Source organism: Ochotona curzoniae, unplaced genomic scaffold, assembly GCF_017591425.1.
Source record: "Ochotona curzoniae isolate NIBS_2020 unplaced genomic scaffold, NIBS_Ocur_1.0 contig_2688, whole genome shotgun sequence".
NCBI lineage: Eukaryota > Metazoa > Chordata > Mammalia > Lagomorpha > Ochotonidae > Ochotona > Ochotona curzoniae.
Genome location: NW_024465553.1, coordinates 15425116 through 15439572, shown reverse-complemented (window position 1 = coordinate 15439572; position 14457 = coordinate 15425116). Strand labels below are relative to the sequence as shown.

General features: G+C 42.3%; 2 protein-coding genes across 2 annotated transcripts in view; one reads left to right on the top strand and one right to left on the bottom strand.

Annotated features, from left to right (window-relative positions):
- NOXRED1 (NADP dependent oxidoreductase domain containing 1) overlaps positions 1-14457 on the bottom strand; it is a 41326-nt gene that overhangs the window by 11125 nt on the left and 15744 nt on the right. The window lies entirely within an intron of this gene.
- SAMD15 (sterile alpha motif domain containing 15) lies at positions 128-13976 on the top strand. The gene is made up of 3 exons (XM_040975244.1): positions 128-1795; positions 2607-2705; positions 12655-13976. The coding sequence occupies exons 1-3, from the start codon at positions 128-130 to the stop codon at positions 12874-12876; spliced, it is 1989 nt and encodes a 662-aa protein (XP_040831178.1). The 3' UTR covers positions 12877-13976.

The following is a 14457-nucleotide window of genomic DNA, read 5'->3' as shown; positions in this document are numbered from 1 at the left end:
GAGTTGGAAGAACCAACAAAACCTGGAGAAAATTCAGGAAGATGCTACCGGAAATCGTGGTGTCCATGGAGACGTTATCGGAAGTTGGGGTTGCTAGGAGGCCTGGGCGCGTCCGCTAACCTGCAGAATGGCTGAAGTCCCAGAAGATTTCCACGTTGGCCCAGAAGAGACGCTGGAGCCTGAGACACTCAAACTGCCTAGACCTCTTGAGTTGCCCAAAGATGCCGAAACGGACACTGTGGCGGAGACAGACGCGGAGCCACCCGCAGAGATTGACCAAGAGCCACCGCCGCTGGAAACCCAGGGCGAGAACTTGGAAGAGGAGGCGCCTGAGAGTACTCAGAGTGGACAGCCACTATCAGCCGGGACGCCTGAGGAAGACACTGCTCCCGACGCTGGGACCGACCTGTCTGGCGAAACGGAACAAAGGATTCCCCAAGAGGTCAAGTCAGAGACTTCAGGAGAAACAGACAAGGAGATCTTCAAGGATCTGGAGGTGCCCGGGGATGAACAGCGTGAGGAAACCGACCTGGAGCCATCGGAGGAGGCGAAATCAGATGTTACAGAGGTTCGCACGGAGACAGAGGAGGATTCGGAGCTATCCTCCGAAATGCCCGCGGCCACAATCGGTGGGAAAATACTTGAGCTACTAAAGGTTCCAGAGGAATCACTTAGCGAACAACATGCAGAAACGGATGTGCAGCCTCCAGAGCAGATCAGAGAGGATTCCCCAAGTGACGGATCAGTAACAGGGGATGAAGAGACACTAGAGACAGCCCAGATGGCCGGAGCCGAGATTCCAGAGGAAACACAAGAGTTTCCAGACGACAAGCTGAGACAGTCCATGGAGGAGAAAGCTGCAGAGCCAGCAGAAGAGATCACGTCAGAATTTGCCGGGGAAAGATCGAGGGAACCAAGTCCAACACTGTCAGAACAGACGGGATCAGAAGTTCCAGAGGACACAGGTGAAGAGTCAGAAGAGGGGATGGAAGAACAGTCTTCAGAGGATGCCGGTCTAATGCCTCCAGAGGAAAGCAGGCCAGAAGTTCAAGAGGAGACCCGAACAAAATCAACTGAGGAAGTTCTAGAGCAAACAGAAGACAATAAATCAGAAGATCAAATCGAGAGGCAAAGAAAATCAACTGAAGAGCTAGAGCTGCTACAGCAGGCTGAAACACAGGAGACACTGGGAGAGTCCGCTGAAGAGAAAGAGCTAGAAACACCAGAACAGATGCAGCCAGAATTTCCAAAGGAAGAACTGTTACAGAAATCAACTGAGGGCACAGGTCAAGTGCCACCACAGGAGACCAAGCCAGAGACTCAAGAGAAGACAGCAGCCATGCCAACTGAGAGAAGTCTAGAGTTACCAGAGGAAACCCAACAGAAAGAAACACTTGCAGAACTTGCCAAGCAAGACAGGCCCGAGCCCATCAAATCTGCAGACGAGGAGGAGCTGCAGCACTCTGAGAGCCTTAGAACAGACCTTGCCTTAGAGCCTGACAGAGGAAGTGAAGTCATATCTGTTTCTACAGATTATGAGTATTATTCGGAACTTCAAAGCGTGCTTCCATCTGTTCAGTCACATTACTCCAACGTGTATATCGTAGAGTCACAGCCTGAACTCACAGACCTTACTAAAAAGACTACAGATTCATCCCAAGAATTGCAGGAACCAGGACCTAAAGATAAAGGAATCCAGCCAAAAGAAAGACTTGTGCCACAATTTGATTATCTCAAGTGGAGTCCGGAGAGAGTGGCAGAGTGGATTAGCGAGTTAGGCTTCCCACAATACAAGGTATACCAAAGTGACTTTTTCAAATCCCACATTTCCATCTTCTGTTCCCTACATTCCTCTTTACCTGAGTTCGTTCTTCTTCACCAGCCAGGATATAGAAAAGTTCTAGACTGTGCTAAAGGTAGCTTGGATTTTCATTATGGCCTTGCCACTGCTAATTATTGTATTTGGGAAAGTAAAGAAGGGTCACAAATTTGTTCATACTGCTCAGCCTAGTGATTTCTCCTCTGAAATCCTTGAATAAAGACCAAGGAATTATAAACACTCGTGCACTTATATTTTTAAGTAGATTGTGCCCAAAGTTGGGCTTTTTTTTTTTTTCTTTTTTTGGCTACTTTGTTGAGTGGCAACTCCTTTACCTTGAACTTCTACTGTTAAATCCTTCAGTGTCTGCTCCCAAGGATTCATATGTTACATGTATCACAAACACCTGAGAGTACTAAAGCCATCCTATTAACCCAAAATCATTTTATGAAACAGGTATTGTAAGAATCTTAATTTCACTGTTGCCAGCCATGTTTTCAGGTTACCATGAAACATCATGAGCTGTGAAACCTGTAGTTCCTGTGTTTAAGAATGTGATGAAGACATGAAGAGTCACTGGTGGCAGCTGCCGAAAGAAACTTAAACAGCAGTATGAAATTTAATCACAGGCTTAGATGGGGGATACGGGAAAATATGGAACTATTGAGACAAAACAAATTGAATTTTTTTTCAGTATGGAAGTAATGACACGCTGAGCTTGCATCCCTCTTCCCTGCCCTCCCTGCCTTTTATTCATGGTGTTTGAGTTATGTTCTCCCACCAACAGGAGTGCTTCACTGCAAACTTCATCAGTGGCCGAAAACTCATCCATGTCAACTGCTCCAACCTCCCTCAGATGGGGATAACGGATTTTGAGGACATGAAGGTGAGTTGTGGACAAAGGGTCTCCCAGTAGAGTGCTGCAGCAGCGCTACCGTCTGTCTCCAACTTGCCTCTTTTTCTTCCAAGTGCTGCTGAGGTTGTGATCATATGCCAAGTCCCCCCAGCTCTCCATGGTAGCTTCCTCCCTCTTCTTGGATCCACGCAGCTGTTGGTGTCTTCCCTGGCACTTGAGGCCATCTCATTTTCTCCATTCCCACTTTTCAGAGCTTTTATTGTCTGAGACCTAGAATCCTGTGGAGGCCTCCTGCTTTTAAGGTCCCCATCTGAGGGTTCCTGCATTGGAGTGCTGGCTCCAGATCCAAGTATTTTATCCCGGGTGCTCATATAGAGGATCTATATTAATTCTGGGCTCCTGGCATCAGCCTGGCGCAGCCCCCACTGTTTGTGGACATTTAGGAAGTAAACCAGTGAGTAGAAGATCTGTCTCTGCCTTTTGAACAAAAATAAAGTTGATATTGATAATTCACTGTATAAAATTATATATAGAAAAGAACATTTTAGAGAACAAGCCATACGACATGGCAATTAACATACCACTTGACGGACCAATGTTGTGGTATGGTAGTTGAAGCTGCCTTCTGCAAGGCCAGCTTCCCATATGAGACAGATGGACAGACAGGCAGATGTAGTCTTAAAATATGCTTGTTGATTCACATAACCACATGGCTGGATCTTATATCTGCTGGTTCACCATACCTGCCCACCAAATGGCCACAATAGCCAAGGCTGTTCCAGGCTGAAGCTGGAAGCCAGAACTCAGTTCCAGTCTCCCAGGCTGGATGCACAGACCCAAGTACTTGAGCCATCACCTACTGCCTTCCTGGAAGCTTAACTGGAAGTGGAGCTGTTGTTGACACTCTGATATGGAATGCAGGCATTCCAAGTGGTGACTGTTAACCACTGTGCCCACTCCCATCTCCTCTATTCTGCTTACACCACTACACCACATTGTTTTGCCTCTCTAAAGGAACATCTTTGTGACCATGCACTTCCATTACATAATGAGGGTAAGATCATTTATTTGACTTTGGTATTTACAACTTTGCCCTCACAGATCTACCAAGTACTGTTCGATAGACCCCTTCTTTTTATGTCAAAATTGACACCCTTTGTGTTTTTGAGCTATACTTTCTACTTATACCTACACTATACTGAATTTTCTAAATGAAATTAAGGAGCAGATTTTGAAAAATAGTCATTTATAATCCAAATACTAAAAAGATTTAAGTACCAAGAAAGACTTTCAGCTTTTTGTCATAAAAAAAGGCATTTTTATGAGCTTGCCAATTCATTTTACTCCTTTGATGTTCAAATTCCCAAAATATAAAATCCACATGCAGTATTAAAAATTCTAGTTCTACTTTATCTGATTTCATTAAAAAACAGAAGGTCTGAAAATCTTCTGAAGTTCTCAAAAGGAAGTGATGAACCCTGTGGTCTGTGTGTTTTATACTAACAGATGTGAATCAGCAAACTTTGGAACAACTATCATCAAAGTCAATTTCCATGAGATTACTAGAGTAACATAATATTCAAGTCATCCAAAGTATATTAGACAAGAACCACATAAAATAGCTAACTAAGGGCAGGCAATTCGCCTAGCTGGTAAAATGCTGGTTAATATGCTAACATTGCAGGTCAACATTGTGGCATAGCAGGTAAAGCACCACCTATGGCTGGGGTATTCTCTATGGGTGCTGGTTCATGTTCAGCCACAGTACTTGCAATCTAACTCCTTCCTAATGGCCTAGGAAAGCAGCGGAAGTTGGCATTCAGGAAGTGAACCAACAAAGCAAGTTTCTTTCTCTTTTCTTCTCTGATATTATGCCTTTCAAATTAATATTAAAAAGGGTGAGGGGTAGATGGAGAAAGTTCGTCTTACTAATTCCAGGGACATGCCAATGTAATGTTTCACATGCTTCATCTTTCTCTCTTAGAGATTCATTCTCAAACTATTTTTAACTATTCACTAAAGCAAGTGAGTAAAAGAACTGTAATAAATATCCAGAGAAAAACATAGTTAAATGACTTATTCCTTTGTATACACCCTTTTCATAAAGAATGCCTTTATAGACACTTCAGTCGCAGAAATTCTACTGCTCTGGCCTACTGCAAACTCTTTAGCATAAATTAATAGCAACAACCCAGCAGTAGAGTATCGCTACACGCAAAGGTTTAAAAAAAATGTTAGATAATTTCAGTTTTACAAAAGGTTTTACAAAGATGGTACAGAGTTTCTGTATACTCTTAGCCCAGCCTCCCCTAATGTTAATATCTGAAACTAACCTCGGTGTGGACCTGTGCCACTAAACTACAGACTTTATCCAGATTTCTGCGTTTTTGCCTGATGGCTGATTTTCCAGGACCTGATCTGAGCTATCACAGTGTACTTAGTTCTCAAGTTTCCTTGGTCTTCTCCAACACATGGCTGTTTCGGGATCATTGTTATTCTTGACCCTGATGGTTTTAAAGATGTGATATCAGGTACTTTAGAGATTCCTTTCCATTTTAGCCTGAGGTTCCCCATGACTAGACCGCAGTTGTGGATTTGGGAGAAGACAACAGCACATGATGAGTGTACCTCATCTCCTCCTGTCAAGGGGAGAGATGCCAACATGATTTATTGCTAGAAATATTGATCAGATCACCTGGTTAAGTTTCCTCATTGTAAAGTTATTGCCTTTCCTTCTCCTTAGCCTTCTTGTAAGTTATTACATCCAGCCCACATTCAGGGAGAGGGGAACTGAGTTCTACATCTGGAGGGAGGAGTGTCAGAGTTCACAGACATACAGTAAAATGCCACAGTAATAAGTGTGCTGGGGAAGATAGTATGACATTTTGCAGATGCCCTGCTTCTCCTTAAAGTTTTGCTTGCTAATTTCAGCTCTCAGCAGTGGATCTTGTGTGCTCTCATTACCATGTTGTTCTAAAGATGATTTTCTGCTTCACTCATTCCTTCTGTGTTTCACTGGGACTTTCTGGTAGAGAACTTTTCTATATTTAGTCGTCCTTTCTTCCCTGTTTTTAATCTGTTCAGCCATTTAGATCATGTGGACTTAGAGATTGTTATGTTATGCTTTGAGTTATAACCCAAGACTGCTGGTATTTATTCTGTTGCTCAATTTCGTCTGTGACCCCTGGGAATTCTTTTAAATAGGCTCTTACATTCTTTTGGCCTGGATGTTTGGCCTACCAGTTAAGATAATGGCCAAGATGCCCAGGCTCCGTATCAGAGCAGCTGGCTTCAAATCCTGGTGCAACTCCCAATTCCAGCTTCCTGGTAATACAGACTCTGCAAGGCAGTGGTGGGACCCTGCCACCCACATAGGAAATCAGAACTGAGTTCTGGGCTCTGGCCCCAGCTCTAGCTGGCTCCTGGCTTTGGCCCCAGCCCAGTCCCCACCACTGCAGGCATTTGAGGAATGCATCAGCAGATGGGAGCTTTTGTGTCTGTTTCTTCTACACCCCTAGCCACTGCCCCCCAAATAAATGTTTCAAGATGCAGATGAAACATAAATAAATTTGCTTCTGTGTCTTTTTTTTTTTTTTAACTTCTTCTCCTCCTTCTCCTCCTCCTTTTTTAAAGCATCTCATTACTTCCTGGCTCTACAAGTTTGCTCAGGCTCATGTTGTATTTTCCTTACAGCAGCATCAGAAATAGCCACCTCTCCAAGGAGCCCTGGTTGCTCTGATCAGAGAATGGCAATTAAAAGCCAGGAAATGAGCAGTCATTGGGATTTTTGTTCCCAGAGTGTCACTGTTTTTAGTTTCTCTCAGTAGAATGACGCCCAAAATCTGTATTTATAGAAATTCATGGCTACACAAATACCTGTCTTAATACTGAATCCAGCTGAAGATAAACATATGAAACTAAATACACATGCATGTTGATCTCTCTGATTGTAGTCCAGTATCATGGAGCTCATTCTAACTTTCCCATTATTCCTGCTCCACAAACTCTCTTGCTGATTTACAGCCTGGCTCTGCTGACCTGTAACTATGAGAGCAAATGTACCAAATCATGCCATATTCCTGTACAGCTTTTTACCTTGAGCCTTACAGTAGCTAGACAAAACACTACTTTCCAAGGTAAAAGTTCCTTGTATCTGCTTCTTTCTTCACCCTTGTCAACAAGATATATCTTTCTTTATAACCCATAGTTTATCCTGGCTTCCTCCTCTACCTGAGATTTTAAAAGTCTGCACAAATTTAAAATCTCCCTTTGTTCCCTTTGTAGTGAGCCAAAAATGCCTGAACATTCCCAATCTGGTTTTTTGTTTCACCTTTTCTAAGATGGTCCATAAATAGAATCAAATAACGTGTAGCCTTTCTGTTTGGCCTCTTTTCTTTAGCAAAATGCATTTAGGATTAATCCAAGTTGCTATGAATGAACCAGACTTGAAGCACATCATTGTGTGGTTCAAATTCTAAATCTGCTGAATGTGAACCACACAATTATACCTCTAGATTTAAAGTAAAGTTTAGGTTCCACTTAATCAAATGTCCATAGTTACATACTGTAAGGCAACTAAACAAACACACATAAATTGGTAATGAGGAAACAAAAACCATCAGAAATTTACAAGCAAGAAGCGCAATCATTGACAACCATAATCAACACATGAAGCAATGATAAGTCTTTTTTTTTTTTCAAAAACCCATTTCTAATAGGTGCCAGAGGAAGTAGGAGTTGTATAAACCTTGAATATGGGCCACTGGCCTTGGATATGATCTAAGAATCTTAGAAAACCAATCATTTGCTTCATGAATGCATGTTTCTAATAATCCTTACTAACTTAAATAAATTACTAGCAAGTTATTCTGCTTTGGGCAGAAATAAAGTCTATTGTTTACTGCTTGATCATCACAAAGAAAAGAACTTGGGCAGTTTTAGACCAGCTTATAGCCATCAGGGGATCTTCATGGTCTACTGATGAACCTCAGGCATGCTTTAAGAATCTCCAAATTAGAGGAGAAATTCTTAGATTCCTATTTCTTGTTTCCTAAGTAGCTTTCCTACATATAACAGTAGCTTCCCATCACACTCACTGCTTGCATTAAAATTGTGCTGGCATCTCTCAGCCCTCAATGGACCTGTAGCTCTTTTTTTATTAATAAAGATTGAGGGATGGGCACTGTGAAGAGGCAAGTTAAACTGATGCTTGGGACACCAGCGTCCCACTGAATGCTGGTTTGCAAGTCCCCACTACTATGCTTCCCATCTAGCTCCATGTTAATGAATCCCAGGGGCAGAAGATGACGCTTGGACCTGTCACCCATGTGGGAGACCCAGGTAGAGTTTTGTTATTCGGTTCCTGTCTACCACAACTCCAAACCGGTTCCCATATGGGGTGCAGGTATTGTAGGCATTGGCTTAACCCATTCTGCCACAACATTGGCCCCAGGAAGATCACTCTCTCTCTGTCTCGTTCTCTGCCTTTAAAGTAGATGAAAATAAAATTTCAAAATACAAATAAAGGTTGAGTAGCCTTTATCTGAAATGCTTGGGATCAAATGTGTTTGAATTTTTTTTCAGATTCTGTAATATTTGCATATACATAATAAGGATCTTGGGGATGGGACCCAAATCTAAACACAGAATTCATTTGTATGTCATAGCTACCTCATACGCATAGCCTGAAGGTAATTTTATACAGCCTTCTTAGCATATCTGTGTTTTGACTACAACCTATCATATGAGGTCAGGTGTGGAATTTTCCACTTGGGACATCATGTTGGCATTCAAAAAGTTTTGGACTTCATATTAGGAATGCTCAACCTAGAGTAAATTTCTGTGTGACTTGCAGTGTCCCTTGGGGGATAGGGAGAAGCATCATCTGTAAACCTCAGGGAATCCGTGAAATTACCTTTGCTAGTCAGTTAATGCTTAAGATACTTGATGCAACAACATCAATTACAAATAAGAACACTTAAGAACTACCTGTAGTAACTTGGATCCCCCCACGCTGAAACGAAAGATATCAGTTTATACAAAATGCATAGCGAAAGGGCAGTTTTGCGTCAGGTTCAGAGTAGTCTATAGCATGAGCTTTGTTGTCTTATAACTGTGACCACTCCGCTTTATATATTTTTAAAGATTTTTTTTTTATTGGAAAGGTAGATATACAGAGAGAAGGAGATACAGAGAGGACTATCTTCTGTGCACTGATTCACTCCCCAATCAGCCGCAATGGCCGGAGCTGCTCCAATCTGAAGCCAGGAGCCAGGAGCCTCCTCCAGGTCTCCCATGCAGGTGCAGGGTCCCAAGGCTTTGGGTCGTCCTTCAATGCTTTCCCAGGCCACAAGCAGGCAGCTGGGTGGAAAGTGGGGCTGGCAGGATTAGAACCAATGCCCATATAATATCCAGGCACATGCAAGGCGAGCTCTTTAGCCACTAGGCTACTGCATGCCAGGCCCTATTTTTTTTTTAAATCCATTATACATGCCCCTTGGCTGTGTTCTAGCAGTGGCTTTATGGAAACACACTTATCCAGATGCAAAATAGGAATTGAAAGAGCAATGTTTGTAAATTAGCTATAATTAAAACCAGAAATTGAAGGGTTTGGGATTTGCCAGTTAGGAAGCCACTTGAGACACCTACATACTCTAACAGAGTCCCTGGGTTCAAATCCCAGCTTCACTCCTGATTTAGGCTGCCTGCTCATGTGCACGTTGCGAGCCATAAAGGTCCCTGGCTTAAATGACTGAGTCACTGCCACCCATGTACCATACCCAGATGCAGTGTTTTTGTTTTTTTTAAGATTATTTCTTATTGGAAAATCAGATATACAGGGAGGAGGAGATACAGAGAGAAAGATCGTTGATCAGCTGGTTCATTCCTCAAGTGGCTGCAACGGCCAGAGCAAAGCTGATCCAAAGCCAGGAGCAGTAGCCTCTTCCATCTCCCATGCAGATGCAGGGTCCCAAGGCTTGGAGCCACCATCTACTGCTTTCCCAGGCAACAAAGAGGGAGCTGGATGGGAAGCAGGGCCACTGGGATTAGAACCGTTACCCGTATGGAATCCCAGCATGTGCAAGATGAAGATTTTAGCGGCTAGGCTGCAGCCCCGGACCGACAGATGCAGTTCTGAGTATGTAACTGTGGCCTGGCCCAGCCCCAACTGTTGCAGGCATTTAGGGAATAAAGCAGCAGATGAAACATCCCTCTCCTCTGACTTCCTTCTCTCTTTCTTCCCCTCTCCATTTATTGCTTCAAAATAAATAATTTACTGATTGATTGATTTTTATTGAAAAGGCAGATTTACAGAGAGAAGGAGAGACAGAGAAAAAGATCCACTGATTCACTACCCAAATGGCTGCAATGGCCAGAGCTCAGCTGATCTGAAGCCAGGAACTTCTTCTGGGTGCCTTACATGAGTTCAGAGCCCCAAGGCATTGGGCCTTCCTCTGCTGTTTTCCAGGCCACAAGCACAGAGCTGGATGGGAAATGGAGCAGCCAGAATTGAACCAGTGCCCATATGGAATGCATATGCTTAGAGGTGGACAATTAGCCAGTTGAGCCAATGCACCAGCCCCCCTGTAAATAACAGTTTAAAATTAGATGTGGTCAGTATTTGATGTGGCAGTTAAGTTGCTGCTTAGGATGCAGCATACTTGCATCCCATATCAGAGTGCCTGGTTTGATTCCCAGCTGCTTTGCTTCTCATCCAGGTTCTGCTAATGACAGGCATTAATCCCAGGAGGTGGCAGGTGACTGTTCAATCACCTGGGTCCTTGCCACAGATTCGGAATTCCCAGACTGGGCTCTGGGTTCCTGTTTTAGGCCTGGCTGTTGCAGGCATCTGAGGAGTAAACCAGTGGGCAGATGCATGTGTGTGTGTGTGTGTGTGTGTATGTGTGTTTCTAAAACAAAATGACAATAAGCTTTTTAAAAAAAATTATAAATTGGAGGCTTATGTTGTAGCACAGTAGGTTAAGCCAATGGTCTGTGACACCAGCATCCCAAACTGGAGCATTGGATCAAGTCTTGGCTGCTCTCTGCCAGTGCCGCGGGAAAGCAGTGGAAGATGGCCCAAGTGCTAGACATGATCATCCATGTGGGAAACCCAGACGGAGTCTCAGGCTCCTTGTTTCTGCCCAGTTCAGCCCAGGTCATTGCAGCCATCAGGAGTAAACCAGCAGGTGGAAGATGTCTTTCATTCTGTTTCCCGCTTCTATCACTCTGTCTTAAAAAATAAAATAAGATAAAAACTAGATTTAAAAAGGTGACCATAATTTAATCTGTTATTAACATATTGCCCAATTAATACAAATTATAGAGCTAGAATTGTAACTTTTTTTTTTATCTTTTCTTCTTTATGTAGAAAGGTGAGAGAGATAAAAAGGTATCTTCCACCTGCTGGTTCACTGCCCAAGTGCCCATGATTACCAGGTCTGGGCCAAGATGTAGCCAGGAGCCCAGAACTCAATATGGGTCCCTCACATGGGTAGCATGGACACAAGGACTTGAGCTCTTACAGCTGTCTCCTAGGGAACACATCACCGGAAACAGGGTCAAGACTGAACCCGGGCCCTGAAGCACAGCAGTGGTTCCACGACCACACCAAACACCAACTCCTACCCCCAAAGTTTTTAAAGATTATACAAATAAAGGTACAAATGAAACAGTTGGAACTTCAGTGTCTGCTTTTTAGTGTTTGACATTTATTTTTAATCAAACAACTTAAGTAACTATTTGAGTAATGACTTTTTTTTCTTGCTTGCAGATTAACTGAACTATACAGAAAAGTTATTTATTAACCTTAGGAATATAGTCATGGCTCCTAATATGAACATATTAACTGCCCTTATAGCTGACCAAATTGCTCATCTAAAAGAAAAAATAAGAGCCTGGAAGCATCTTTGTTCTCTCTTTCTCTCTCTCTCTTCCTTTCCTTGTTTTTTTTTTTTTTAGATGGAAATATAGACAATAGTTTTCATCAATAACTGAATGAAAAAAAAATGATTTCATCCATAATCAGTACATTTTAAACTATCCCAGATCATTAAAACTATGTTTGATGTATTGTTAGTATGTTATTAACCATTAATTTGACAAAGGCATAAAACAAAGCTTTTCAAAACTGTATTTACAACAATGCTGATACATACAGGGAGAACATCTGGTATTTGTCTTTCTGGGTCTGGTTTATTTCACCCAGCAAGATATTCCCCAGTCACATCCATTTTGCTGCAAATGGTAGAATTTCATGGTGTATATGCTCTACATTTTTTTATCCATTCATCTGATGATGGATACCTCGGTTAATGCCAAATGTTGGCTACTGTGTACAATGCTGTTACAAACCTGGCAGTGCAGGCAACCCTTCGACACACCATGTTCATGTATTTTGCGAATATACCCAGTAGTGGGTCTGTCTGTATGTATGTATTTTTGAGAAGCAGAAACAGACAGGGAAAGCTCCTTCTTACTGGTTCACTCCCCACTCCTCAAATGCCCACAATGTGCCTGAGCTGGGCCAGGCCCAGCCAAGAACCTGGAACTAAACCAGGTCTCCTGCTAGGGTGCCAGAGACCCAAGTGCTTGAGACATGACCTGATGTCTCCCAAGGATTATTCATTAGCAGAAAGCTAGAATCCAGAATAAGGCTGGGATTCAGTCACGGCTCTTCCATACAGGGTGCACGCATCCCAATTTGAGTCTTTACCTGCTGGGCCAAGTCTTTCTCTGGAAACATTTTTAAAAGATATTTTGAAAAAGCTAATAAGTCACCTGATGTTTTTCTTAAAACCTTGATTTTGGGAAGACTAGGCTAAAAAGCCAAGAATGTTATTCTATTATTTCATTTCCCCATAGATGTAATTTATGGGGTTAGCACTTAAAACACCTAGAAAACAAAGTAAAACTTTGATTTTGTTGTGTTTTCAGGTTAATTTCATCTAAAAAAAAAAAAACTATCCTTGTTTTTCAGGCAATTTCTCGGCACACGCGGGAACTACTGCAAATTGAAGAGCCGTTATTCAGACGCAGCATCCGATTTCCCTATAGAGACAATATTGGCCTCTTTTTAGAGCAGAAGGCCCATAGTGGAGCAAAATCTGATGCCTTAACCTTATCTGAATTTGTCAAAGCAGCAAGATTACAGGATTATGCTTCTGAAATAACTGCCCTGGAAGAGAATGGGGCATCCTAGGGAAGGCCATTTTACCTAGCCTAGAAAATCGCACAATTCCTTGGGGGAAGAAGTGTGGTCTTCTTGGGCTTTTCTGTTTTGCCATTTCATTCAGGCTCAGAGTTAGAACTCCTGGCTGCATTCCCAATTTTTCACTGATTCACGGTACCTTCCCTTCATTTGTGTTTCAGTTTAGCTCCTCATTAAAACAAAGACAGCAATACTTATCTTTCTGGGTAACTATAAGAATTTCTGATAAATTCTAGAAATGCACCTGATAGTAGGGACATGTTGGGGGCAAGTATAACTAAAATTGAAATATCCTGCCAACCCAGAAAATCCTCTAAACTAGTACAGAGAAGAAGCTGTTTCATTAGAGTGACCACTACAAGTGTGATGCATATCACGGGCAAGCTGTTAATGGGGCCGCACAAAGAAAGCTCACCCTTATAAACAGGCAAATCGAATCCACTGCACTCATGTTAATTATCTGTATCCAAAGGAAAGCTTGTCACATCTTGACAGCGAGCAGGAATGGACTGACACCAGGCACACAGGCTAAGTTCCTGGAGACAGGGTGAAATGTGGCAGCGGCATCCTCAAGGCTACACTGCAGAAAGGTGACCCCAAGTGCCCACACACAAGCGGGCCTGGGTGCAAAACTGACTTTTGAAGGTTTACATACTCTTTAAAACACAAGACCAATGTTTAGAATTACACGTTTCCTGAAGGAAATGTTTTAAGAAAAAGGTGGCTTTTTGCCCTCAGAGAAAAGATTTTTTTAAAAAATCAACTTGGATTTGTATGTATCCTTTAAAACAACATATTCAAGTACCACTATGAAATATGATCTGGGATTGCTTACGTAACTTTTTATGTGATACCTTCTAGATCTGTATAAAATGAAACTCAGGGGACTGGCATGTTCCAAAGGATACTGGTTTGAATCCTGGGTGTTCCTCTTCTAATCCAGATCCCTGCTAATGTATTTGAGAAAGCAGCAGCAGATGGTCCAAGTGCTTGGGCCCCTCCATCCACAAGCAAGACCTGGCTTTGGTTTCCCCAACCCCAGCCATTGTGGCCATTTGGGGAATAAACCAAAGGATAGGAAGATGTCTCTCTCTCTCACTGTCTCCCACTTTCTTTCCATAACTTTGCCTTTCAAATAAATGTTTTTTAAAAATGAATTCAGGCAGAGTCTACTTATGACTGGACTTCTCAGAATGAATTTTGTTATGCCTTTCTTGTTCCTTGAGTGACTCCAGTTCCCCTATGGTTTTACAGACTTCACTATTTCATTGTTCTTTTCTGTTCTGGTTTCATTTCTTAATCCCAAGAATTACAGGGTTAACTTAATGTGGAAGGTAGTGATGTGCCTTGCTCAGTTCCCCGCAATGAATAGTAAAAAAAAAAAAAAAAAACTTAGTTTCCCCCTACTAAGAGAGGGATCAAGAATCATACATCAAATCAATATTAATTCTAAGTATTAATATTTGATCATAATCAACTTATTTTTCCCCCAAACTGGACTCAGAAGGTTTAATGGTTCACCATTCTAAAACCTTACTACTGAATTTGCGTGGCTCATGCTTATGCAAAAAT

Bases quoted from the DNA above. Each gene is read 5' to 3' on its own strand.
- SAMD15 (XM_040975244.1), top strand. From the start codon at position 128: ATGGCTGAAGTCCCAGAAGATTTCCACGTTGGCCCAGAAGAGACGCTG. The intron at 1,796-2,606 runs GTATACCAAAGT...TCCCACCAACAG, and splicing joins TAGGCTTCCCACAATACAAG to GAGTGCTTCACTGCAAACTT. The intron at 2,706-12,654 runs GTGAGTTGTGGA...CTTGTTTTTCAG, and splicing joins CGGATTTTGAGGACATGAAG to GCAATTTCTCGGCACACGCG.